The sequence below is a fragment of the Phycodurus eques genome, chromosome 13, assembly GCF_024500275.1.
Source record: "Phycodurus eques isolate BA_2022a chromosome 13, UOR_Pequ_1.1, whole genome shotgun sequence".
NCBI lineage: Eukaryota > Metazoa > Chordata > Actinopteri > Syngnathiformes > Syngnathidae > Phycodurus > Phycodurus eques.
In genome coordinates this window covers 17912131-17939061 of record NC_084537.1, presented here as the reverse complement: position 1 = coordinate 17939061, position 26931 = coordinate 17912131, and the positions used below count along the sequence as shown (strand labels likewise).

At 40.6% G+C, this 26931-nt stretch overlaps 1 protein-coding gene across 11 annotated transcripts in view; it reads left to right on the top strand.

Moving 5' to 3' along the window:
* Positions 1-26931, top strand: part of LOC133411384 (receptor-type tyrosine-protein phosphatase mu-like) — a 187102-nt gene that overhangs the window by 128371 nt on the left and 31800 nt on the right. For 3 of the 11 annotated variants that reach the window (XM_061693706.1, XM_061693704.1, XM_061693711.1), the window contains exons 15-23: positions 736-871; positions 2940-2969; positions 11601-11851; positions 13423-13503; positions 13592-13618; positions 16723-16734; positions 19462-19652; positions 24995-25082; positions 26769-26845. In XM_061693706.1, coding sequence (XP_061549690.1) covers positions 736-871; positions 2940-2969; positions 11601-11851; positions 13423-13503; positions 13592-13618; positions 16723-16734; positions 19462-19652; positions 24995-25082; positions 26769-26845 — 893 coding nt within the window. The remainder of the gene's footprint in view (positions 1-735; positions 872-2939; positions 2970-11600; positions 11852-13422; positions 13504-13591; positions 13619-16722; positions 16735-19461; positions 19653-24994; positions 25083-26768; positions 26846-26931) is intronic. The other 8 variants (XM_061693705.1, XM_061693714.1, XM_061693708.1 and 5 more) reach the window with 8 other exon arrangements.

The following is a 26931-nucleotide window of genomic DNA, read 5'->3' as shown; positions in this document are numbered from 1 at the left end:
AACTAACAAAATACAGATAATACTTCATGTTTTGATCATATGGGTAGAAGCAAAATCATGCATTGTAAAAATGCATTATACATAGGTAGAAGGGTTTTCCAGAATTTTGAAGTCAACTTTGAGAGTGCGTATTATGCATGGGTGCGCATTATACACGAGAAATGACGGTAATCACATTTAAAACTAAACAAAAAAAATGAAAACTCCTAGCAGTAAATTCTCTAATCAAACAAAATGTGTACAATAAGATCAAATCAAAATATGTAACCATATATAACATCTTAAATATTTCCTTTTTTAGGAAAGTGCAACGTCACACTACAAGCCAATAAATGAAAGATTCTCCAACAAAAATAATGTACTAAGCGTATACCATAAAACAAGACACTAAATGTTTACTAACGTATCACTTAAATCTTTTCTCTTTAGGAAAGTGCAGCATCAAACCACAAGCTTTGAATTCTCCAATAAATGACAGCTTCTCAAATAAACAAAATAATGACACAATAGAATGGAGAGGGGGGGGAAAAGTATATATAAAATCCCATATACTGTAACAGCTTGATTCTTTATTTTTAGAAAAGCTCAACATAATAGTTTCTCTTCTTTTTAGGAAACAAACAAGTGCAATTGAAAATTGTGAAAAGTGCTTTGCAATTGAAAAGTGTGAAAAGTGCTTGAATTGCGTTCTTTGTAGAATTCTCTTAATTTGGCTAAATACTGTTCATTCAACAGGTGCTGCCACCCACAAACCCGACGCCGTGGAGCCAGAGAAGCAGACGGACCATACGGTGAAGATCGCCGGGGTCATCGCCGGCATCCTGCTCTTCGTCATCATCTTTCTCGGCGTGGTGCTCCTCATGAAAAAAAGGTAAGCGGTCATTTTTCTTTTTGTGCGGCTTTGCGTTTTGTTGTTGTGAATAATTAATTCAATCAGGCGGTTACGCCCCATTGGGGAAATATTAATCCCTTTACACTGCGCCCTCCAACAAATGCCGTCGGCGGGGAACTTGTGAAGCCCCGCGAAGGAGATAAGCCGTGAAAAAATATTCTAATATTCTGAAAGTGTATGAATGCGTAGCTAAAGGCTATGTTTACATAAGGCCCCTCTCCTCATACGGCTGCAATAATAAGAAGCAAAGCTCTGCAAATATCAAATGTCCTTTTCCTCCACGGTGACTGTTTATACTCTTGTATTTCCATTCTGCTGCTGTGTGAGACGTCATGTGGCGCGAGGACAGATGATTCTTTCATGTGCTTCATAAAAGTATTTCCAGGGGCGTCACTAGGTTCGACAGATTGAGGGGGCTTAGCCCCCCCCCCATCAAGTCAGTGGAGTGAGTGTGTGTGTGGGGGGGGGGGGTTGTTGCTGGTTAAACTTTTAGAACTTTAAAATACAATCCTCAACCCCTGGTGGGGGGACAGTGTTCGAATAGCCACTAACAACCCTATCATTTGGGGGAAGCTTAAGACATTATTAGGGGAGCTTCAGACAGTTTCTCTGTTTGACAGACAATTGCATCTATCATAACAGGGTGCATAAAAATGTCTCAAGAATCCATGCGCAAAATTTAACCGGAAGTCAGCCATATTCCTTTGAAGCAGCCACTTTGGGCGGATTTCAAGGCTCATGCCATGACAAACTCCTATTCGGGAATTCCTCCAAATGAGCCCCAATTGGAAGCAGGTATACTAGACAGTTGGGCACAGATAAATTGCTGATTTATTTCTACGTTGTAATAGCGCAGGGAGCCATGATTCTTTCATGTGCTTTCATTCTTATTACTATTCCTGTGAGCTAAATGTGTTGAAATACAGGGTATGAGAGGTAAAAACTCTCTATTGATTTATGTTTTGTCGCCCGCTAATTGAGAGTTTTCATTTTTCCACGCGAATCCCCATCGGAGCAGTAATTGTTTTCACTTTGAGTCAAACAAAGGCGAGGCGGGAGAATTTACCGCAAATGACTCGGGCCAACCGGGGTGTCGGGTGGGCCAATCAAACTCGTGTGCGCCGACATGTGAGCGCCTCGTTAAGGTCCGACCTGGGAGGTCAGACATGGACCTTCTTTTATATTATTATTAATAATGTGTGTATCACATTTCTATTTTTGTCAGGAAGAGTACAAAAAAAGTGTGCGTGAAACAAGATAATGCATACAATAAAATAATACACTGCAAAAACAAAATCTTACCAAGTGAATTCATTTTATTTATAGTGAAAACATCTTGCTGTGCTTATTTTAGGACAGTTTTGACTTATTTTAAGATACAAGATCTTATTTTAAGAATCGTATCGGGTCAGTTACTCATACTACATCCAATGTGTGAAAACAATTTTAGGGACAAAATGTCTTGTGTTCATATTTTTCAACTCAGTATGTATGTTTTAACTCAGTGTTATAACTAGCTGTAACTAGGTAGGCATCGTCTGTATTATTGATGAAGCACAGCATTGGTGACAATTCTGGCAGCCAATGTAGATGCTAGTTTAAAATGCAGTGTTTCCCATTTAATCGATCAAGGAAATGTCGTTGACCGTCCATCCCTATTCTTAAGCGGATGTATGTGTTTTGAAGGACAGTTATTGCATCCCGATAGAAAAGCCGTCATCTTTTTAAGGACAGTTTTGGCGGTCAGTGGCGATAGTTGTTAACAGCATGGCTTCATAAAACTGCTCAATTTTAACATCTACATGTCGGAAAACACGGGTTTCTGGTGGACTTCATTACGATCACCTCACAAAGCCTCCACGTGTTGCCACCATGTCTGATTTTGTTCTTTTTATTCCAAAAACATTAATATATTTTTACTTTTTCTTTCCATTCCATCCCCGTCCTCTTTTCCCTCTCTCCCTGTCCTCCACTGCTTAAAAAAAACTACCAACACCACCACCGTCACCACCACCACCACCACCACCACCACCACCCCACTCGGCAGAAGAACCTATCACTCCTACACTTACTACCTGTAAGTAACCAAACTCCGGCCCATGTTCGTCGCCATGCTTTCTCTCTGAACCGCATGTCAGCGCACCACACCCTACTTATTTCACCTCCATATACGTGCCACATTTGCAGGATTAGCTGCTTTAGCACATCTCACATACTTAGCATGCAGTTGTTCTTTTCCCCCACGTCATCCTCCCACGTCTTGTATCTCATGCTTTTTGTTTGGCTTACCTGATTTGCTTTTTTTCCCCTCTCCGGCATGCTTTTGGTTCACTGCACGTGACTTTATTATTCAAGTTTCCCATTTAAATATCGCCAACACGGACAAAACAAAAAAAATAGCCGTGAATGGCGACGAGGCTCACATTGTGCTGCATAGCGTCTTTGTGGCTAATCTGCGTTGATCGCTGGGACGGCACGGAGGCTGCCTCACTTCAAAGGACATCCCCCAATGTACCTGCAGATAATGCTGCTGCGCTGAACACTCGGTGTGTTGCTCACGTCCGCTGCCTCGTTGAAGCGAAAAAGTCAGAATAATGCACATTTATTGGCTAAAAGGTTCTAATTTGTCTTGAAATTCTAGCCATCATGTTACACGTCATACGGAGGTATCATTGCTTATCATCGGACATTTGTTTATTGGATGAAATTCTAATCTTTCTCTCTAACATCTTTTTAATAACTAGCTACGGTCCCTAGTCTGTTTTTTCTTTATAAGCCTGCCCAATGGAGATACTTGTAAAAAACATTTATAAATAAATTAATAATAATAATAATAATAATACGCTCCACTTTTGAATTTTTGAGGGGAAAAAAATGCGTATTATACACACGAAATTACGGTAATCCAAACTTGATGTATAGTTCCTACTGTGGGAGTGTCTTACTCTCATGCTAGCAATCACATTACTTGGTATGTGGTGGCCTAATGCGGTGGACAGTCAGGTTTATTCAATGAAATGCAAACTTTTCGCCTAGTGACAGCTGTTCTTATCCATGTTTTAATGCCTAATTAATAATAACTAGTTATAGGTGCTCCTCTGGAGCATCTTTCCTTAATGCAAGCAGTCACCTGTATGATTGATGAAGCCTGTGAATACTTGTGCGTGCCTCAAAGTGCCGTCGCCAAAGTATGCACTTCAGCCACCACCGCCAGGGGTAGCAACCAACTGAAGTCGCTTGACATGCTCGTTAGGCATGCGCTCACATGTGCCGTCAAAAGCGTGGCCTTAATCAGCTGTCTGGCTGCCCCGGTGTAGCGGGTGGTATTGGCTTGGTGGCGTGGCGGGAGAGCGTTCAAGGGCTGCCGAGGTCCCGTGAGGGTGTGAGTGAGCCCATCAAACAGCAGCCACGCTAGCCGCTTTCCAATGAGAGCGTCCTAAAGCTCATCTGAATGTATGGATTCCTTTAGATGAAGTTATCAGAATATAAGAAACCACAAATATTAACGGAAGTAGTGGATAGGGCCGAAATGTGATGCAAGCACGACCAGCAAGTTCCACTTTGTTTCAAATAGCTGCACTTTCACTTGCATGTAGCTGTGATAAAAATACGTTAATAAATGTGGTGAAATATCGGAAACCAACAATGCCAACAATAAGTTAAGTATAAGTTAGGCCCTAATCTGATGCTAAAACTAGCGACTAGTCCAGGCTAGATGCCTTCTGTCACTTGTCTATATCCATCATGAGAGTAGGTGCGATATAAATGGGGGAATATTGTGACCCAAAAATGTTAGCAAACATAACAGATTGGAGCCGTGATATGGCTCTAACACTAGCAACTAATTCCATTTTAAGGTCATGAGTAAGTAGCTGTCATAATAATACATTAATTAAGAATAAGTCAACAATGCGCTAACATGAGCTAGTAACGTAGTAGTAGTAACGTGACGCTCAAATGTAATGCTAACACTAGCAGCTAATTCAACCTAGTACCCTTCTGTGGATCAGTGTGTAATCATATTTAAAATTGCATGTAGCTGTCGTAGAATACATTTATTAAAAATGGTAAAAAATAAGAAATGTTCTAATACATGATAAGCTGGCAAATAGAAGCCCAAATCTGATGCTAACACTAGCGGTTCGTTCAAGCGAGTGCCGTTCTGTGGACAGAATAACTGCAAAAATGGCAAAATATAGGAAACTAAAAATGTTAGTAAATTTTGTGAAACATTAGCAGTTAGATCAGCTAATGCCTTTAGTTAGCATGTTGCTACAATAACATGAGGTGCTATAAAAATGGCAAGATGTAGGAAACCAAATATGGTATTAGAAAATTGGAGCAATGTGATTCTAAAACTAGTGGCTAGTTCAGGTGCCTTTCTGTGAAAGTAAACAACTGAGTACTTTCGCTTACCTGGAGTTTTCAGAAGTGCAACATAAATGGCCCAAAATTTTAATGAAATTAATGTTGTCATTATTAAATGTTGTGTGTAGAATTCACAGCGAAAAGCTAGTTTATTCCATGGCAAACCAAAAATGCTATAACCTGACCACCAAATTGGAGTCCTAGTAGGATACTAACATTAGTGGCTACTTTAAGCTCGTCCCCTTGCTTACTTTTTATAGCACTCGTACATAACCCATGTCATAAATAATGGGTGGATAGTGTCGGGAGGCAGGAGGTACGCTAATGGCGGTGTGTGAGAAACCCTAGCACGCACAATGTGGACGAACAAACGCCTTCATTAAAGGCAGCGCGTGGCACACGTGCAGCAAGATTCACGCTAATTGGTACAAGCAGCCTGGCAGATTCAGCGGCGTAGCTGCGCCGCATGATGATGAGCAGGCAGGACGAGGAGGCGGGAGGAAGGTGGGCAGTATGTCGGGGGGGGGGGGGGGGGGGGGGGCAGGATGTATGGGTTTGATATGAACAATGTTAGGATATTAAACTGTTGGTGTTTTAACTAATTCACAAAAAAATATCTATGCTTTTAATCCTCTTTTTTTCCCCACACGTCTTGTTGTTGCATTGATTCAAAATTAGGAAATTTAATAAAACTGTCATCAAATGTAATTAATAATATTATTACTTTCATTGTTATTTATCAGGAACCATTTTTGGTACCTGATATGGTTCCTTACATATCAAAAACCATTTATGGTGTCTTTAGTGATAATTTATTTATTATTTAGTCCCTACTCTATCATGAACCTAATGCATCAGGAAAGGCACCGTAATTGGTGGAACGGAACCACACTTGGTACCTTATTTATCAGGAAAGTAACCACATTTCTATTGTGCTATGGTCTGGTTATCATGAATAACTGGCAAGAGGAGCAATCCGATTAATGGTAGGACACGTCTGTGTGTGACTGACTGTGGTTAGTAGTAGTGACTTGCTAGGAATGACCGAATTACATTAATTTTGTGACATGTCTGACTGAGCACTTTGCACTTTGTTTTTTTCTAATTTGCAAGTAGGCACGGGCCGATATCAAAAATAGCAAAACATTGGGGTTTCGCAGTATTGCAATTACAGCTCTAAAATGAATGATTTTGAAATGTTTCTCGAAATAACTTTTTCCCATTAAACGCGCCCTTTAGGTACATAGTCAACGCATAAAGAATATAAACAATTGAATCACAATGTAGTTCAAGAGTACAAGTACACATTTCTCAGAAAATGACTAGCTACTTCTCTACAGCCATTATCATGAAAAACCGATGAGAGGAGCGATCACAATAAATATGACATTGACATAAATAAATAGAAAAGCTCATACAAAAGCTCACCTGATTAGAAAGTTTTAGCGGTTTTGAAAACGTGACTTTTTACTACCTTGAAACCAGCCTTTATTTCTATTGTTCATTTCTGACTTCTTCAAGAAGGCCAGCAGGCTGTCTAAAAATTTCAGAGTAAATTCACTCTGAACTTGCTTCTTTCCTATTCCAAACAGTAAAACACTGAGCCCTCACTGAAACTGAAAGTGTCTGCATTAAAGCACTCTATGATACCAGACGCTCCCTTTGTCATTATATTTTAAAAAAAATAAATAAAAATAAAAAAAATTACCCTCAAAATGTATCCAGGATGTGATTAATTCGGGGCTCAACTGCCATCATAAATTGAACGATAGGAAGTTGTACACAGAAAAATTAAGCTAATGAAAGCACAACAACAAAGATATACAGAGTGCATGGACAACAATAGACAAGAGCGAGAACGCATGGAGGTGTTTGCGGAGGCAAGGCATAAACGCCACAGGCGACGACATCAGTCGTGCCTCATTAGCGCCAGCGTCTGCGGTTCCGAGCTCCAGGAGTTCAGCCCGCAACTGAACGGGGAAACGGCGACGGCGGGAAGTGACGCTTTAAAGGCGGAGCTTCAAAACCCACCGACTCTGCATGGATTTTTTAATATATATTTTTTTAACCTTTTACTGATTGTTTTTATTTATTTATCTCATGTATTCTTCTACGCTGCTGTGTGCATCAATCGCTGCGTAGACGCTCTTCTCATTTTGCTCATTTCGTCAACTCACTCGTGCCATCCTTTTTGTGGTTGACTATGGATTATTTTTGAGTTCATACCCATTCTGCAAGATTGTGGTTCCCTTTAGCAACTTGCATCACATTACAGTGTTTGTATAACACGTAGATTGTACTGTTTATTTCTACCAAGTGCCGTGAAATTTTCTGACTGTGGATCGTTTCGAGTGATTGTTTATATTCTGTGGATAATTTCTAGTCATTGTTGCTATTGTGTCAGGTGGCAGTTATCATGAATCGGTGGAGAGGAATGATCAAGTTACTGTAATTATATTTCACAGCTCGTCCGTGACCAAGCATCCTATGGATTATTTCTACCCCTTTTTTTTTCTTTTAATAATATATAAACGTCGATCATCCCTATTTGTTGATTTCTTTTGTTCAAGTTTACGGATATCATTAATAAATGGCATCTGGGGTTTGCATTACAGTAATTTTACAAAACAGTCCGTGCAATGACCGAGGGTCCCATAGTTTTTTGTTTGACTTTGCAAATTATTTCTAGTCATTCTGTTTGTTTCCATCATGCTAACAAAACCAGCAGCACCTACAGACACGTATACACAGCCTATGAAGTAGTACGGAGTCTTTACTGTAAACTTGAGCAGTATTAAAAACCTATCTCACATTAGAATGTCACCATTCACTCCCATTGATTTCACAAGCCTTGACAGAGGTCGGCGCTCATCTCAGTGCGCTTGTTGTTGGTATCACGACATGACGAATGGTCCCATTTATCAAGTCGTGCAAACATTTTACGGCGCACTTTTCTCCGACTTATCTCTGATGGCGCGTAAGAGTCGTTAATCCAGTCATCCATCATTAAATTCCCCCCTCATATAAATTAGCGCAGCATTAGCGCCGTCATTCATCTTCATCAGCTGCGCCGCCGAGCAAGCAGCTTCCCTTCATCTGTGCTGTGCCTCTCCCACTGGTAGCAGATGCTGAAACTAAACTAGAATGTCACTCAGTGGTGCTCAGACCTCCGCCAAAGCCCAAAAATTGCACATAATCATAGTTTTCTTTGTTTTTTGTTTTTTTTTATTGTGCAAGGTATAAGATATGAGCTGTTGCAAACAATACAAAACGCCAAAGAGGGATAACAAATAGCATCTGTGTCAGAGATGCCCTTTAAGCAACGGATATTTGAACACAAACAGAAGGGCAACGTATGTAGGCAGATAGTATAAGAATACTCACAGGCATATATTCTTTATCATCTGCAAAGAATGACTAATATTACTGCAGCTTACTGTCACCGTCTCCATATTATACGCACACACCAGAAGGAGCAGCACAATATCAATTGAATTAAATTCTCATTCGCTAATGTCCACGTCACTTACCAGGACAGGCCCCACCTTTTAAAGCCATACACAGTTCGTCACAGATACTACAGTAGAACATGATGATGGGGACACTAAGTCGACAAAAATAATACCCGCACATCACAAGCGCATGTTTTTGAGTTTAATAATGCATATTTCTATCCTGCATTTCTCATCAATTACTTCCGAAAGGAGCTGTCACATTGATTAGATGATAGTTTTTTGCATTGCAGATTTTTTTTTTCCTGGATGTTTTTAATCGTGCAAGGTCAGCATTAGTAACTTGCAAGTAACAATCGGTGCATACCGTAATTTACGTGTCAAATGGGCTCGAGCACATTTCCAATGGCAAGAGTACCCCCAAAAACTGTTTGTTTTGTCGTGGTGGGCTATATTCGAAGCTTCCCCTCTCCCTCGCCACCTCCTCCTGTGTTGCAATTACACACAACGTCTTTCTGTTTACGCTCTTAATTGCCCATTGAAAAGAGCGAACGCGTCCGCCGGCATGAAAATGTCACCTTTTGTCACTTTTCGCTCGCCGAGGAATTTGCCGCGCCATTAGCGTTACGCTGAGGCCCTCGAAGCAAGCGGGGGGTCTCCCCTACGCCGCCATATGTCAGGAAATTGAACAAACAGAGGAGATCTGCGGCAACAGAGCAGCGGGAGAGCGCAGCGGAGGGGTCATCAAGGCAAGGCGATCATTCCGACGGCCTTCCAGCTACTTTTTGTGGAATAACGGAGCGTTGACTCCATGTTTTATTAATCGCCGCGGGAACACTCTTTTATTCTCCCTCCGTTGTTGGGGTCAGGCTCGGCTTCAGAGAGCCTCTCCTTTGGGAAATCTCCTTTTTATTCTGTCAAAAAGAGGAAAGAAATTCCATATTTTTAAGTTTGAAAGACTTTCTGGTGTTTAAGGTTTTACGTGCACGAGTGGTGCAATAAGTTAAAAAAAATAATAAAATGGAGACAAGTTGAGACTTTGTAAATCGAAGAGTAAAACAATAAGCATATCTAATTAAAAAGGAGAAAAACCACAAAAGAAATCACATTGATTAAAGGAGTCTTTCCTCGCTACTCGCTCTCTGTGGATTATGTTCTTACTATTAATCATTGTTTAAGCTTTTATCCACCCGTCAATGACATGACAATCCCTACAGAATGTAGTACAGGCCAGGCGCAGTTTATCAAACCACATTTTACTTTTTTATTTTTTTATTTTGCTTTTCTGATTATATAATTATTACCATTATGATTATATTGTATTTAACTATAAATTGCTTTGACAAAAAAAGGTTTATAGCACATAATATCTGAGGAAGAAATCTGGAAATATTAATAATCCAATACATTGAGGCAAGGCATCTTAATTTATATAGCACATTTCTCTTTCTCTTGTGTAACTCTATGTGCTTGACGTTACATTAAACATTTATAAGCATTTAAAAACAAAAGGCAAAAAACATTTGAAAACCAAGTACAGAAATAAAACACAGTTTACTAAAATTATGAAAAGAATGTAATGTGCAAGTAGTTTTTAACCTGGAATTAAAAACATTCACTGAATTATGAATATACAGGTAGTGCCTTTCAAGGTTTGGGACACTTATTACAGTTTTTAAATATTAATTATGATTATTTAATTAAAGATTGGTAGTTGTTGTAATAGAGACCAAAGTGCTTTTGTACAGTTGTCTCAAAGTAGGTCAGAATACGCACAGCAAGTTAAAAGTGTGTGTTCACACTGCTATCTCCAAGATGGTAGACTTTCAATCACGAGGGCTTCTGATGGATTTGGGTCAGGATGTCCCGCCTCCTCCACGTTTTCATACGTTTTTGTTTTATTTTAAAGGTGGAAAAGTCATTTGGTGCCTAATAAAAGTTAATGTGACCACAAACCAGAGCTCAATATGTGACCCACCGTCTCATGACAAATGACTTATGGACAGTATGAGCAGTTATTTACTTTGATTTGGTTTTAGGCTGCCATTTTGGTTTGAAGTGGACATTCTAGGGTCATTTGGGCCATTTCCAGGGGTCCTACAAGGACGAGTTCCTCTTGAAAACAAACACTGAAAATAAATTCACTTGGCAACATGAAATGTACGCATAACCTGAAAAGACACCAGTATTCTGCCATTTTGGTTTAAAGTGCCCATTTAGGGGTCGTTTACAAGGGGCCTTCAAAAACGAACTTGTCTTCGACCAAATTTGAACAAGCATACCAGATGCTAATTGACAAAATTTTTGACTTTTCATCATTGAGTCTGGGCAGAGCTTGGCGGCAAAGTTTGATGCTTCGCCATGAAACATAAGACAATAGCTACTGTTTAAGAAAATACCAGTTTGTGCGATTAATATGAAATCCAGTGCATATAGTTATCATGACACCGCGCATACGTTAATAGAAAACCTTGGCGATGAAATGTACAGGTAGTCGGCAATTTTGTGTTGAAGGTGCCATTTATCCTGGATTTTAGGCTGTTTCCAGGGGTTTTACCCGAGCGAACTCCTCCTACACTGCAAAAAGTAAAATCTAACTTAATCTAACCCACTAATTAGAACAACTAACATTTCGCATAATGGAAAGTTGTACAGTATTATTAATCATTAGTTTTTGTTTGTTTCTATGCTCGTTATGATGTCAAAATATGTCTTTGTGAAACCGGTCCCTGGTGCAAAAAAACATTGGGACCACTAGTTAAGGGAATTCATATGGTTGCTGCCAAATTTCTACCAGTTATATTAACTAGACGGAAAGATGACGCTATGTTTAAACGTTTATTAAGACGACATTAAATTCCTTTTTTTTTTATCTCCCTATTCTGAAGGAAACTGGCCAAGAAGCGCAAAGAGACGCTGAACAGCACCCGTCAGGAGATGACCGTGATGGTGAACTCAATGGACAAGAGCTACACGGAGCAGGGCACCAACTGCGACGAGGCGCTCTCCTTCATGGATCCGCACAGCCACACCCTCAACGCGCGCAGCGAGTGTGCGCTCACTACCGTCAACACGCATAGCGAGTGCGCGCTCACCCTTAACACGCGTAGCGAGTGCGCACTCACCCTCAACGGCCGAGGTATGATAGGCGAAAGTCTAATCTTCTGCGATATTGTTCATTTCTCTGCTGTTGTACTGTCTGCATCTATCGCATATACTGCACAGAACGCGCACCCCTAGACAAGTGTGTCTTTTTTTTGGTTGAAAATGCTCTACTCCAATGTTGGTAGCACAGACCTCCATCAAGGGTGGGCTGACACGCACATCCACACCCAACACCATGCATTGTGGCGTGATGACCTCTTCATTTCGGCGCCTCAGAGGGTCCACTTAATCCCCTGTTGAAGGGCAGCTGGGCTAAATCTGCACCCGGGGCCTCGACCCACCGTAATCCCGCCTCCTGAGCATCCGATTAAACAAATGGAGCAGTCCTCCTTGTGTACACTCAAACACCCGCACACAAACCCCTGCCGGTTAGGAGCCTCAATGATGGGCTGACCTTGATTAACTGTCTGTCGGCGTGGACTCCAGATTTGTTGTCTGCTAGCTTTTAAGATTTAAAGGGCTGATTTATGATCAGTGTAGCTGCCGGCGACCTTAAGTGACAGTGCCGTTTGGGATTAAGACGTGATAGATTAGACATTTGACTCGTAATAATGGTCTTTGCGCGTCTCAACATCGAGCATATTGCCTCCAGAGTTTTTATTTCTTATCCGCCATCCACTTTATTTTGCGCTTAATCTACTGCCCGTCTTAAATCCACATGTTCACATGACGGTTACTGTGGCCTCTGAGCTCACTCTGAAAAATTTGTAAACAAACATTGACGGGGGTTACTGAGCTTCTTAGATACTCTTAAGTCACATGCTGCACAAAAGCCTGAAAAAGAAGCACAAAGTGAGAGAAGTAACAAAGTGTGAGGGTGATGTGCTCCACAAAAGCCTGAATAAGAAGCGCAGAGTGAGAGCGTGACAGATTGGTGTGCTACATCAAAGGCTGAAAAAGACACACACAGTGCCGAAGCATGACGGCGCTGTGTGACACTTAAATGTCTGAAATACAAGCAGGCAGCATGACATAGTGTGACAGCTTTGTGCAAGATGAAAAGCCTGAGGAAGAAGCACAGAGAGTGACGAAGCCCATCAATGTTGTGCTGCATAAAAGCCTGACTAAGGACCACACAACAGGACAATGTGGCACAGCAGTGTGCTACACAAAAGCCTAAAAAAGATGTAGAGAGTGACAAAGTATGATGGTGGTGTGCGACACAAAAGCCTGAAAAAGAAGCACGAGCCTGGGACAGTGAGACAGCCATGTGCTACATGGTTGCCTGATAAAGATGCGCAAGGAGTGACAAAACGTGACAGCGATGCGCGTCTCAAAAAGGCTGAAAAAGAAGCAGAATATGAGAGAGTGCTAAATTAAAGAATGAAAAAAGAAGCACAGAGTGAAAAAAGCCTGGTAGCATTGAGCTAAACAAAACAAAAAGACAAGCAAAACGTGCTACATAAAAGCCTTAAAAAGAAGCACAGTGAGAGCGTAACAGCGTGACAACAGTGGGCTGTCACTTCAGATGTATTACACTACTAATTTTTTGCCCAATTCCCTCCTAAATCCTGCGGTTTTATTTATTTTTTTATTTTTTTGCAGCCGGATCGTCGCCCTCCTCCTTCACTCTGCCCAAAGCCAACACCCTCAGCACCTCCATCCCGACAAGCGCCTTTTACCCAGGTATGTAAAGATGTAAAGCTAAACTCACTGTATTTGTTATATGTATTTACTGCAACTGTTTTCTTCCTCCAAACACTTGTGCCCTCAGACGCGTTTGTGCCGACCGCCATCTTAGGTGAGAATCTGTCCCCTTTCTCTCATTCTGTACATGACGTATTAATGAGGACCCGTTATATGTACGAGGTGGAACAACCCAGAAGCCAGACATCTCATTCCTATTCTTCAAGAATATTGTTCACTTCTTTCACTCTGTGCTTCTTTTTCTGGGCTTTTTTATAGCATGCGATGGCAACTGCAGGTGGCACAAACATGGTGGCAAAGAATCAACCTCGACAGACGTGTGCTACATAAAAGCCAGAAAAAGAGGCATGGGGTTAGAGCCAGTGTGTTATGCAAAAGCCTAAGAAAGAAGCTCAGAATGAGAAGTGATATCAGTCAACAGTTAAAAAAGCCGAAATAAGTTATAGAGTAGAGGTCGAACAATATATATATATATATTGTAGTCGACTATGATGTGATAAAACATTTTGGCGACGTCGATGGAGCTTCACTTCACGGCGCTTCCCTCGTTCCTCGCCGCCAGTCCCGTGGTCCCGCTGGTATGAATATTTCAAGACTGGTGGCGATTAGAATTACCGAAGCTAGCGAGGCTAATCGCCGTTATCATCCACAACCGACTTATTGTTACTCTGAGCCGCGCCGACGTATGTAGTCTTTTCCGTCTGAACTTTCGCTGGTCCACAGAGTGTTATAGTCTGGTGACGGCAGTTGATGAGCAAGTAGAAAGTCATCTGTAAATTGGCCGATTGGAAGACGAGATGCCAAAGACATGTGATTACTGATGCAAAGTAGTAAAGTCAACCCCTAGAACAGAGTGAGAGAAGTGTTTGCTAAAAGACGTGCAGAGTATGACACCGCAATGTGGTCTGAAAAGAGCACAGACTGTGACAAAAGCCTGACGAAGTGCAGCGTGAGCGTGACAAGCGTGCTACATATGCCCCAGAAAAAGAAGCACAGAGTGAGCGCATGACAGTGTGATAGCTGTGTGCTACATAACATAAATGCCGTAAAAAGAAGCACAGAATGATAGAAGTGAACAATACATTAGCAGAAGAGGGGCGAGATGCTGCGCAACCTTGACATAAGCAGCTAGCCTATTAGCACGGAGTCTCGTTACTTTGTCAAATCTGCAGTGACTCATTTACGTTTGAGGACTGAAAAGCACAGATTCTCCTCTTCGCCCAACCCTCTCCCCTCCATCATTTCAGCTTTGTTTGGCTTCATTTGTTTTCTTTTTTCTTTTTTTTTTCTTTTTTTTTTCTTTCAAAGATCCTCACAATCATACCTGCCTGCTCATCCTGCCTAAACCTCCACATGCTCATCTTCCCGCTCAAACGAGGGTCTTTCTGGTGAGGGGGTGGGGGGGGCTTTGCTGCATCCCATTCGCGTGTGATGTCACATACGTCTTTGACCTATCATATGCATGGACAGATGTGGACAGGGTGTGTGGGGCGGTTTTGGAGGTGGCGAGGGGCTACATTTTACTATTTTAGCATTTGTAGACGGAGGTAAACAGCTTGGGAGGCGGAAACGAGCTTTACCACCTTTCCCTTCAACAAAAACATCCATGTCTTCCCCTCCCTCTCTTCATTTAGCTCCCTGCCCTCGCTCCCCGCAACACAACAAGCTCTTCTATTATTCTTTATAATGTTGTCGTCCCTGCGCCGTCGGCGGCCTACTTGTTTGTGTTTTGCTTCTCGCTTCCCGATGTAATGGAATGATAAAAGGACGTGGCCCCCGTAACACTTCACACGACGACAAATTGGGGGCGTCACGCCACACTTTGAGTTCTCCAGAACAAGAGAAGCGGAGTTTAACAGTGCGCGTAACTTAAAGCGGTGTCTTTCATCAGCGCCATATGCCACCATTAGTTTTTAATGAAGCGTGATGCATTTGGCATGAGGTTGCGCCAGTCACAGTCGTCGAAATGATAAAGAAAATTAATGTCGACAAGAAGTAGAAATAAGACGTTCCTGGCACAAAACCGACGCCATTATGTTTTACCTGCTTATTTAGCTGTCATAAAGGTGTAAAAATAAGTTAACCACTGTCAATGACGAACATATAATTAACTAAATAGTCCACAAATATGGCCGATATGCTCAGCTAACATATTTTGCTGTTATAAAGAGAGGGGATATTTATTTTAATTCAACCCCCAAAATTCCATCATTTTTGTATAAATTCCTACGGACCTAAATATGGACAATATGCAAAGCTAATAAAATATTTTACTAAATATTTGCTACGAAAGAACAGATTTTTTGTTATAACTTGAATGGGTGTGTTATTACTTTCTTCAGTCAACTTAAAAAAATGTAGTCATTTTTTTATTTTTCAACTAAATTATTGTGATACCACAATTCCAACAATCCAAATGGCAAATATGGCCAATCGTAAGCTAAAAAAACATTTTACAAAATATTTTTCTACTAGAATTTTTTTTTTTACCATTTGAAATGTCTTTTAGGGGGGGGGGGGGAACACAAATGCAATCATTTTTGTGTGAGGTCCTACTAAATTTTGTGACATGGTTCATAATGCCCATGTTATCCTTTAAATCATAAATTATCTGTCACATGACAATCCAAATTATCTCCCCAATTTGACTAATATGCTAAATAAATTTTGTTTTATTTTTTTCACAAAAACGTCTTAGTGGTTAGGGGTAAGAGAAATATTTTTTTTATTTTTCTATTTCTTTACTAACCCAGAAAACTGCCATCAATTTTTGTATGAATTCGTACTAAATTTCTGTGACACCATTTCACAATGCCAGCAATCCAAATCCTGCCATTTTCTTCTCCCTCCTTTAAATCCACGACTTCCTTGTTTGGTTCTTTTTCCTTTTGTCATGCAAATTTTCCCACCTTCCATCAGTCAGCAACCCCCCCCCCCCCCCCACCCCCCACCCCCCACCCCACTGTCCATCCCCCACTACCCTCCCATCTTCTCATAATCCCCCCTCCCACCCTTACTGGGTCGAAGTATTATTTCGGGCTGCGGTGGTCCGTGTATAGCGTAGCATTCAAAACACTGTACCAGATTATCATGCTGTATTGTTGCTTATCCCCTTTCTTTCTCTCTCTCCTCCTTTCTCCCTCTCTCTCTCTCTCTTTTCCATATCCGTCACCTCTTATGTATCTGCTATCTAAAAAGTGCCCATTAATGGTAAGTTCTCCCATGTGGGCCCCCGGGTGGGCCGGGGTCGGGGAAGTGGGGGCGTTGTTCTGTCGGACAGCGAGCGACCGACATTTTGTGACATCACTTGCATGACCAGTGTTAGCATTTCACCGCTCCCCTCGCCACTCCACCCCTCCCTGTCCCGCTCCATCCCATGCCGCCATTAGCATCATTAGCATAGCATGATCCGAGTGCCTTACGGCAGCATCTTCACCTCCATTTCCGCCTCCCTCTCGGGCTCTTTTCTTTTTTTAATTATCGAAAGAACAGGTCAGCTAGGGTGGAATTGATGCTGTTTGTGTGTAATGCTTCTCTGCTAAAATCCCTCCGCCCTACTACCACTCTGCCACATCCCCTTCCTCCATGTTTCTGGGTGCACGCCGCCCCTCTACCACCCCCCAACTACATCTGTGCCTCACGTCTGCCACTAACTGGGTATTTGTCGTTCAAAAGATCAACGGAAACAAACCTATTGGTTTGCACAAATATATATTAGTTGCTGTTATGTGAATTTAATCGGAATTATAATTTTCCATGGCGTTATTTTTTGTGTCACGCTGTGATGATAAAAAAAAATTTTTTTTAAATGCACACACAAAATATGCTCTTTCTTAAGTTTGGATTTCATAATTGTAGTACATAGTGGTACTTGCGTTTTTTTCTTTTTTTTTTTTTTTTTTTTACATTGTGCCCATTTTTTGTTAGTTCCGGTGCATATGAGAATTTCTACACTTAAATATTCACGATTTTGCTGTTTTAATGCAGATCCGTGCAGCGTTCACACTTGAGCTCAAGCGAGCCGAACAGTAGCACAGATCACTTACAAACCGGCCGAGACACACTCTTCAAGCAGTCTGGCATCAAAACGTTTACACTTGACAAAATTAGGTTGACACAAGAAAAGCCATTAGCCAGAGTTTAAACTGAACCAAAGTGTGAACACACCCTTCAACTCAAGTGAACTGAACTGCACCAGGATACACTTGCAAAACCACCTCGTGGTTTTAACCGAACCAAAAGTGTGAATTTATCCTTAAACTCAAGTGATCCAAACCACGCTAGAGTGCACTTGCAAACGGTCAGAATAAGAATCATCTTTATTTGCCAAGTATGTCCAAAGAACACACAAGGAATTAGTCTATTAGTAGAGCCGCTCTAGTACGACAACAGACAGTCAATTGACAGAGAACACTTTGAGGCATAAAGACATTGACAAAAAACAGTCACTGAGCAATAAAGGGTTAATAGTTATCTGGTAATGCCGGTAAATTTTTTTTTTTTTTTTTTTTTTTTTTTTTTTTTTTTTTTGACAATTGTGCAAAAGATGCAGACTCCTCTCGGACTTAGAGCAGTTCGAATGACGAATATCGCAATCGTCCGGTGCAATGACTATTGTTCAAAGGGCGCCGAGACTTCAAGGAGTGTATGCAGTTTAAAGTGACGAGTATCGCGATAATCTTGGACAATGTTGATTGTGCAAATGTTGCAGATACTGCTCAGTCAGTGTGCAAGGGTCTTTGACCCTTGAAGCGGTCTTGCATGATAGCGTTAACACTTGACCAAACGTAACGCACAACCAACCAAACACACAGTCAGGGTTCAATTTAACCAAACCAAAGTGTAAATTTAAGCTTCAGTGAAGCACTTTCACACTTGACTATTTACGTGACGTAAACTGAATGTGATTTTTAACGTTGGTTAACCAACCCGATAGAGCCGAATTTGCAAACAGGTCGACGCGACTTCTAAGCGTTCACACTTGACAAAATGAAGTGCTCTAACAGAGCAGTAGCAAACCACAGTAGTTACAAACCATCTTAACTAAACCAAAGTGTAAACACACCCTTAATGATTGAGGTGACCACGTGACCATTTATTTGATGTAAAATGTATTTTTTGGCAACACGCTTCTCTATTTTAAGTGAACCAAACCGCACCAGAGTTCACTTGCAAACAGGCCGAGACCTCCTGTTAGCGTTCATACTTGACTAAATGAAGACCATGAACAGAACGGTCCCAACCAAGAGTTTAAATGAAATCAAGTGTGAACACACCCTTAAGCTTAAGTAAACTGAACCGCACTGGGGTTCAGGTGATAGCTTCTACACTTCACCATTTACGTGACCTGTTTTTTAACGCTCATCTTGAGATCAAATGAGCCAAACTGCATGAGGGTTCACTTGCTAGACCACCTAGACCAACACTTCAAGCAGTTTTAACCTAACCAAATGTGTGAACGCACCCTTAAGCCCAAGTGAACTGAGCCCCACCAGGGTTCGTCTGATAGTACTGTATTCACACTTGACCAAACGAAGCGCGTTATCCGAGCTTTTGTGCCATAGTTCGTTTTAACTGAACTAAAAGTGAGAATGCGGCCTCCATGGCTTTAGGTTAGTAAACTGTATTCTGAGACAGATGGACCTGAACCTTCCCACCACATGACTCATCCTCTTACTTAATGGCGTTGTGTTGTTGTGACCATCCATTACAAGCAGATTACTAGTTTTGGAGAGCTGTTTGTCAATCTGGTGGCTGGTGACATAATGTTGAGCGGTAAATGAGATAAACGGCCATCTGCGGTGAACCAGAATGTCACAACATAGCAGTTACCGCTTTCAAGCATCGTGTCACCGAGTCACCCTGTTTTGCTGTATACCGCATTGGCGCCCACTTTGCCGCGCTCACTCCCGGGCCTTGTCCCTGTGCTTCGTGAAGCAGACGAGAGTCAGAACATGGGCAGCGACACCAGCAGCCTGGTGCAGTCGCACTCGCTGAGGAAACGCGAGGCAGTAGACGTGCCGTACCAGAGCGGCCAGCTGCACCCGGCCATCCGCGTGGCCGACCTGCTGCAGCACATCACGCAGATGAAGTGCGCCGAGGGCTACGGCTTCAAGGAGGAGTACGAGGTAGGCGGATGGCTGTCCCAAAAGCCAGCCCACATGTCCACACGTACACTGGAGTTTTTAAAAGCCTTTTTTTGGGGTAACTATAGCAACGAGCCAATCAGTATTGTAAAGAAAGTCATTTGTAGAAAGGTTGCCTAAACTCCCTAAACTAGTGGTCCCCAACATTTTTTCCACCATGAAGAAGTTCATGGGGGGTTCTGAAGCTAATGGCGATCGTTGCCAGGAGGCGAAGTAGTCTCCCGATCGGAAGCTTATCATCGACGCGGAAGGGTGGGGGCAGAGTCCCCACCGCCATCTCCAATAAAGCAAAGCAATTTTATTTATATAGCGCATTTCATACACAAGGTAACTCAATGTGCTTTACATGATTAAAAGCAAAGAAAAAAACGGCTTATGAAAATTTTAAACAAAACTTTTAAAAATAATTTGGATTTAAAAACGTGCACACTTGGGGCTGACGTCACTTCTGTTGGAAACTTATTCCATTTGTGTGCAGCATAATAGCTAAATGCTGCTTCACCATGTTTTGCTTTGGACTCAGTGCTCCACTATTTGAGCCCTATAAGCCCGACTGGGTTTATATTCCATTAGCATTTCCTTCATGTATTCAGGACCTAAATCATTTAGTGATTTGTAGACCAGTAGCAGAACTTTCAAATCTATTCTAAAGCTGACTGGGAGCCAGTGTAAAGACTTTAGAATTGGAGTAATATGCTCTGACCTCTCTGTTCTGGTCAGAACCCGAGCTGCAGCATTCTGAATGAGCTGCAACTGTTTAATGCTCTTTTGGGGGAGTCCAGTTAGAAGACCATTACAATTGTCAAGTCTACTTGAGATAAAAGCATGGATGAGCTTCTCCTGGTCTGCTTGGCACATGCAAGGCTTCACTCTGGAAATGTTCTTCAGATGGTAGAAGGCAGTTTTAATAATTGATTTGATATGACTGTTGAAAGTCAGGTCGGAATCTAGGAAAACACCAAGGTTTCGGACTTGGTCTTTGGTTTTTAAAGAGAGTGACTGTAAATTACTAACAGGAATCCTCTTTTCGTTATTGCCAAAAACAGTTATCTCAATTTTGTTGTGGTTTAATTGAAGAAAATGTTGGCTCATCCAGTTGCCTGTTTTAGACAGTGACACAACATCTCAATTGAACTGTAGTCATCTGGAGACAGTGCTAGATATAACTGTGTGTCATCTGCATAGCTATGATAGTCAAAATTAAATTTCTGAAGAATTTGACCAAAGGGTAGCATATACAGGCTGAAAGCGAGGGGTCCAATAACAGACCCAATAGTCATTATATACTATTTTGAATCAATTAATAGTTCAGAGACAGTGTTTAACTTAGAATTTTCCGAATCCTCTGAATTCAAGTCTGTCAAGACTAAATATTCTCCAATTTCAGGAGTCCTCCATGAAAGCATACTGATTATCCTTGTTTAATCATAATTTGCATTTATCATTTGCAAACATCTGCTTTAACCTTGAAAAGCAAGGATACATTTTTGCCTCTTTTCTAACATTTTACAGACCAAACCAGTAACTGAATTGGAATCGGTTTAGGTTTGTGGATTTTCTGCACTGTCACTTTGAAATAGTGTTTTTCAATAAAGGGATGGAAATTAGAAAAATGCTTTTTATCATCGATTCATCGATTAATGAAAAAAATCATCAGGATTGATCATTTATTAAATTAGTTGCACCCCTCAACCAAACACATTTGCAAAATATAGAATCTCATTTTTTTTATTGAACAAATTAATAAAACATCAAGACAAACCCAACAAAATTAAAAAAAAAAATTCTAAAGGTAATTAAAAAAAAAATCCATAAGAAAATAATTTAAAAAAGACTATGCTAAAAGAAAATGGAAATAAAATCCTACAAAATGAAAAGTTCTAAAATAAAATAAAATGACAATTCTACCAAAATAACCAAATTTTCAAGCAGTTATTTTACTATGATCCAAAACACACTGTTGCTCAAAGAGATGTTAAACAATAGCAATGGTATTTTAAAAGACTTGTGTTGGTCTGGACATGTGGTTGCGATGCTTCATCAGTGTTGTGCCTTTCTTGTTGTGTATGCCTTTCTTCATTTATGTTCTGGCCCCGTTGCACTTTCAGGATAAATTGTTAATGTTTCCCCCATCTCAGCGTGTTTACAATGTATTATGTTGTTTATGTGTTTTTTTGCTGTTCGTGGTGGTTGTGCACTTTTCCGTCAAATGCTGCCTTCTTCCCATTTCCTTACTCGCCAAAATCTCTCTCCCGAAAACAACATCAAACTGGCCTTTCAACCACAGCGCCAAATCCCATGAAAAACTTTACCAGATGTTTTATAAGTCGTCACTGCAGGCAACAAACATGCAGCTCCTTAGCAGAGGTAATTATTTTTTGTGGTTCTGTTACTTGACATGCATCGGTAAATGTTAAATGGACTGCAAGTGGTTCATTATGAAAACTACGATTGGCTTATTCTACCTATAGACAGCTCTTTGGTTTTCTTGTTGGTTACCACTGCACCAAGCATGAATGTAGTCTTCACTGGCAAAACCAGAATCTGAAACTGGAGATAGAAAGTCTCCTTTAAAAAAATCTATTAATAATAATAATAATAATAATAATAATAATAATGCAAATAAATGTAAAAAAACTGACTGACTGACGCGCCAACACACTAGCAAAGTGGTCTGGGATTTGTAGTTTTAGTGGCCAACGCGCTATACTGGCGGGCCAGCTCTAATATACATTTGATATGGTCTCGTAGCCCAAATATAATTACAGGCCTGAGTTTGATATTTAAGTTTTATAAGATTTAATGACACCTGTGGCCATTTATGACCAAATAACACAGACTCTTCAGTATTAACCCTGTAAATGTTAAACATTAAGCCAAAAATTCTAAAGCACTCACACGCTAGCCTGATAGCATAGGTTTTTTTTTTTCGAACATTTCTATTTTTTGTTTTGTTTTTGTGCTCGAAACAACATCCCTCATGCTTAGTGGACATAATAATGACTGATTTATAACAAAATACAATGAAAGGGACAGCTATGATTGTGATATGTCACAGTTAAATAATATTTAGGGAAACTGACAAGCACAAAAGTAAAAATATATATTAAGTACATTGTTAAAAATTTGAATTCCTGAGTGAATTTGAATGACGAGGTTTGAACAATATGCGTGGCCACCTGTACCACGGGGATCATTGTGCCGCCGTGGGCGTCCCTCCAGGCGCAATGCAGCGAGTGTGTGTTTTGGATTCATGTAGCCACAACCACAGGGTATAAACCACTTAATCCCCACCACCCACGACCTCCCATCCTTGTACGTTGCGTCTTCACCATGACATCACCGTGTCCTCAGGTTAATGCCCTTTTTCTTCTTCTTTACTGCTGAGTGAATTGGAGCGTGTGGTGCTGTTGACTTAACGCTGTACTATATCTCTTTCTGACCCATGTTCTTTCTTGTACCTTAACTTTGGATCAGATCAACGAGGTAAGACCACTAATGTTGCATTTTTTTTAATTAATGTATTTTTTTATTTTTTATGTAACGTGTAAAGTAGATGACAAATGGATGCACATACACAACCAAAAGGGCATTTACCAAACCAAATGTGACCCACCTCAACCCCCAACCAACAACCCCCCCACCCCTACCCCCCACCCACCACACGCGCATTTTGATGGATGTAATGTGACACCTGTGTTGTGTTAGATGTGCTAGTAATTTGTGTAAAGCTTTTGAAAGGAATACTTGAATTGAAATTATGCACGGGTCGCACTCACCTGTCCTATATGTCATCAAAAGGTGACAAACGTCACAACTGTTTGACAAAACAGACACGCCACAAAAGCAACAGCGGACGAAGGAGCAGAAAACTGTCAGTGGCGAAAAGATGCTTCAAACTGATAAAGATAAGAAAATGTAGACTCCAGTTGCACAAAATCCTTAAAATCCATGACTAGACCTACGCGAGCGGTCATATTTACTTCCATAAAACGCGGCACCTCATGTTTGTGCGCATGCGCAATGGGACGTCCCGTCCGCAGCAAAAGTCGCGTTTGTTTTTGTAATGTAAACGACGACATAAAAAGATCGGCTTTAAGAAAAAATCTGAATTGGAAAGTCATGGAATCTCTGAAGTGGAACACATTCCATGGCTCTAGTTGATAACCAAGTCTTTCTAATTTCAAAAGTATTTCCCCATCATAGGAAATACAGTTGCCAGCATAAAATTGCAGTTTTTTCTTTGTTTTGTTCAAATTTCTTCTAAATTCTGGGACGCACAAAACAGCAGAAGATGCTATGAGGGATTCTTTTCAAAAGCTTTCTGAGGCTTATGCACTGCATATACAGTTTGTTTTACATCGTAAGACATCATTTCAATGACAAGCAGACTGTTGACTCCATCCATGTTGCTGCCAATTGCCTTATTTGTTCATTGGAAATCATACAAATTGACTTTATTGTATTATATCATGTTATATTTATTATTATTATAGAAGTAAATGTTCAAATTAAGTTGCACACAGCAATGCTGCTGCTTTCTTTTAAAAAAAAAAATAAAAAAAAAATATATATATATATATATACTGCTTAAGTTTATTAGACCATCTGTTATCCTTTTTGTGGAAATGATTGCAAAGAATTTCTTAATTAAAATATACTTTTTTTAAACAAACAATTGTTTTATTTTTGTTGTTTTACATTTAATTTATATTTCATTTTTTAAAACTAAAAAATCTTTACAAAGAGCTAATTTATTTGATTTTAAGTCTATGTAAAACAAATGTTTTGGTTTGTTTTCTTATTAAAAAGAGATCATACAGCATCATGAAGGATTTTAATGTGGACTCTTTCCATTTCTAGTGTGTGCAAAACAGTGTTCCCCTGCTGATTAATATATGTACTGTGTGTGAATTAGATTATCAATGGAATTAATAAAAAAAATTTAAGTGTAAACAATTTAAAAAATCTTAAAATTCTCAAAATGAAAATTAAAATATAGGTTTTTTTAAATTAAACAATAAAAGTCAGTCTACTAGAGGGAGATATTTGTCGTTTAATTTATTTGAGTTTATTTTAAGAAAGTTTTTAATTGATTTTTAAAAAATAAATAAAACAGAACCAGCGTCAAAATTGCTTTCATGCGTACACTTTCAATTTCCAGTGAGCACTCAATGTTTTCCTATTGTTTTCAAGGATTGTGGTATTGTCCAATGCTGTCTATATGATCTAACACATTTGTTAAGCACTGTACGTCTGGCTTTTGCTTTAAAGAGCTTCCCAATGCCGCCATGTTTACCTCCCACTGTTGTCTTTGTTCACAGCGTTTCTTCGAGGGACAGTCGGCGCCGTGGGACTCGGCCAAGAAGGACGAGAACCGCATGAAGAACCGATACGGGAACATTATTGCATGTGCGTACACAACAACACGCCTCGCTCGTGATTATTATTTTATTATTTTTTTCGACTCAGCCAGCTGGTTTATTTGCGACGCGGGATAAGAACCAAAAGAGTTTTATCATCAGCACAGCTGAAGCAGCTTTGACCTTTCTGCTTCATGGTTACATATTTATCTTCCCACAGCGCCTTCAGCAACAATGTTTGTTGAATTCAGTAGATATTCCCACAGAAAGGTATGGGATAAAATCGTTATTAATCAAGATCTGGATTGTTGTATCATGGGCTCTTGTTCCAATGCTATAGCCATAGAAGTATAAAGCATACTGTAAAACACATACAATTTAAAAGCCACATTTGATCAAATGGGACAGAAATTGTCATATGTAACTAAAATAGGCTTTAAAAGCGATATTTAAAAAATAAACTCAAGTTAAATTTCCTGTTCTTGGGTTAATACTTTATAACCTTCAGTGTTGGCATAACAAAAGAAACCAAAGAAATGGCAAAGAACACTTCAGATTTGCTGGCACAGATAATGATGCTTTGAACTCCAAATTGTACAACTTTTTGGCCGTCTAAATTTCCGTCCATCAATTCTCTGTACCGCTTACCTTCACTAGTGTCGCGGGTGTACTGCGTAGTTGGTGGGTGAGTGCTCGACTGCGCTACAAACACATACAATGTGTTCTACAAATAACACTTTTGATTAATTGCCTTGTCAAATGCAACCAGGTGGGCACAAGTTTGCTTGTCAGACTTACTAGACTTCTATTTGAAGGCAAGTCCTTTAAAAGCGTCATATTTTCTAACCTGTTGCTCTTTGAACTTAAACAATGCCGCTCAGCGAGCGTTTTGGCCGTACCGTTCGTTTTTAGTTTAACTTGTAAAGTCTTTCGGCTTGCTCTGACTGTCTGTCGTGTAAGCAAAACGTTTCCATATCTCACGTGGTGCCTCTTTTTCTTCAACAAGCTGCGGACGAGCGCGAAAGCTTGTGGCCATTTTGAACACAAGATTCAGACAAAAGGCGCCCCCCACTACAGATCACTGTGACTGCAGAGTAATTGCACAGACCACTGCATAAAACCAGTAGAACCCTGTTGATAAGAATATAAAATAAAAGCCGCTCTTTTTCAGCCGAGACCGATCAGCTGAAAATGTGATCGGACCAAACGTTCGATCATGTCACTGAATCGGGACAACTCTCGTAACAAGTAAAACTTATACGACAGGGTGCTTTATGAGCCAAAGATCATCTTGATGTGGACTATACGAGGGGTTATCGAAAGGTTTGTGGTCTATGGTACCAAAAAAGGGTGACAAATTGAAACATTTATTTTTCAACGTAGTCCCCTTGTAAGTTTATACACTTCTTCCAGCAGTCGTGGAGTTTACGGAACCCCTCTTCATAGAAGCCTGAGTATTGGCCCCCCAAGTACTCCTCTACGGCGCCAATCATGTCATCATCCGTGGCAAAATGTTGACCGCTGAGCTCTTTTTTCATCTTGGGGTATAGATGGTAATCTGAGGGGAGGTAAATATGGCGGATGTTCATTGTTGAGCAGGTGGGCCACGAGACTTACAAGCCTTAAAGAGTGACAGTCAGTCTTCATCCTCCCCCTCCTCCTCCTCAACATGTCGTGGCCTGGTTAATGTCATTAATTCAATGCTGCTTTCTTCTTCCTCTGCCTCTTTTTCCAGATGATCACTCGCGTGTCAGGCTGCAGGCCCTGGAGGGCGAACAGAGCTCCGATTACATTAATGCAAATTACGTTGATGTAAGTACACACACGCACACTGACGCACAGACACACACCAGCCAGCACCACCGACGCAAAAAGGTCACCGCGCTTCCTCTCGGGGG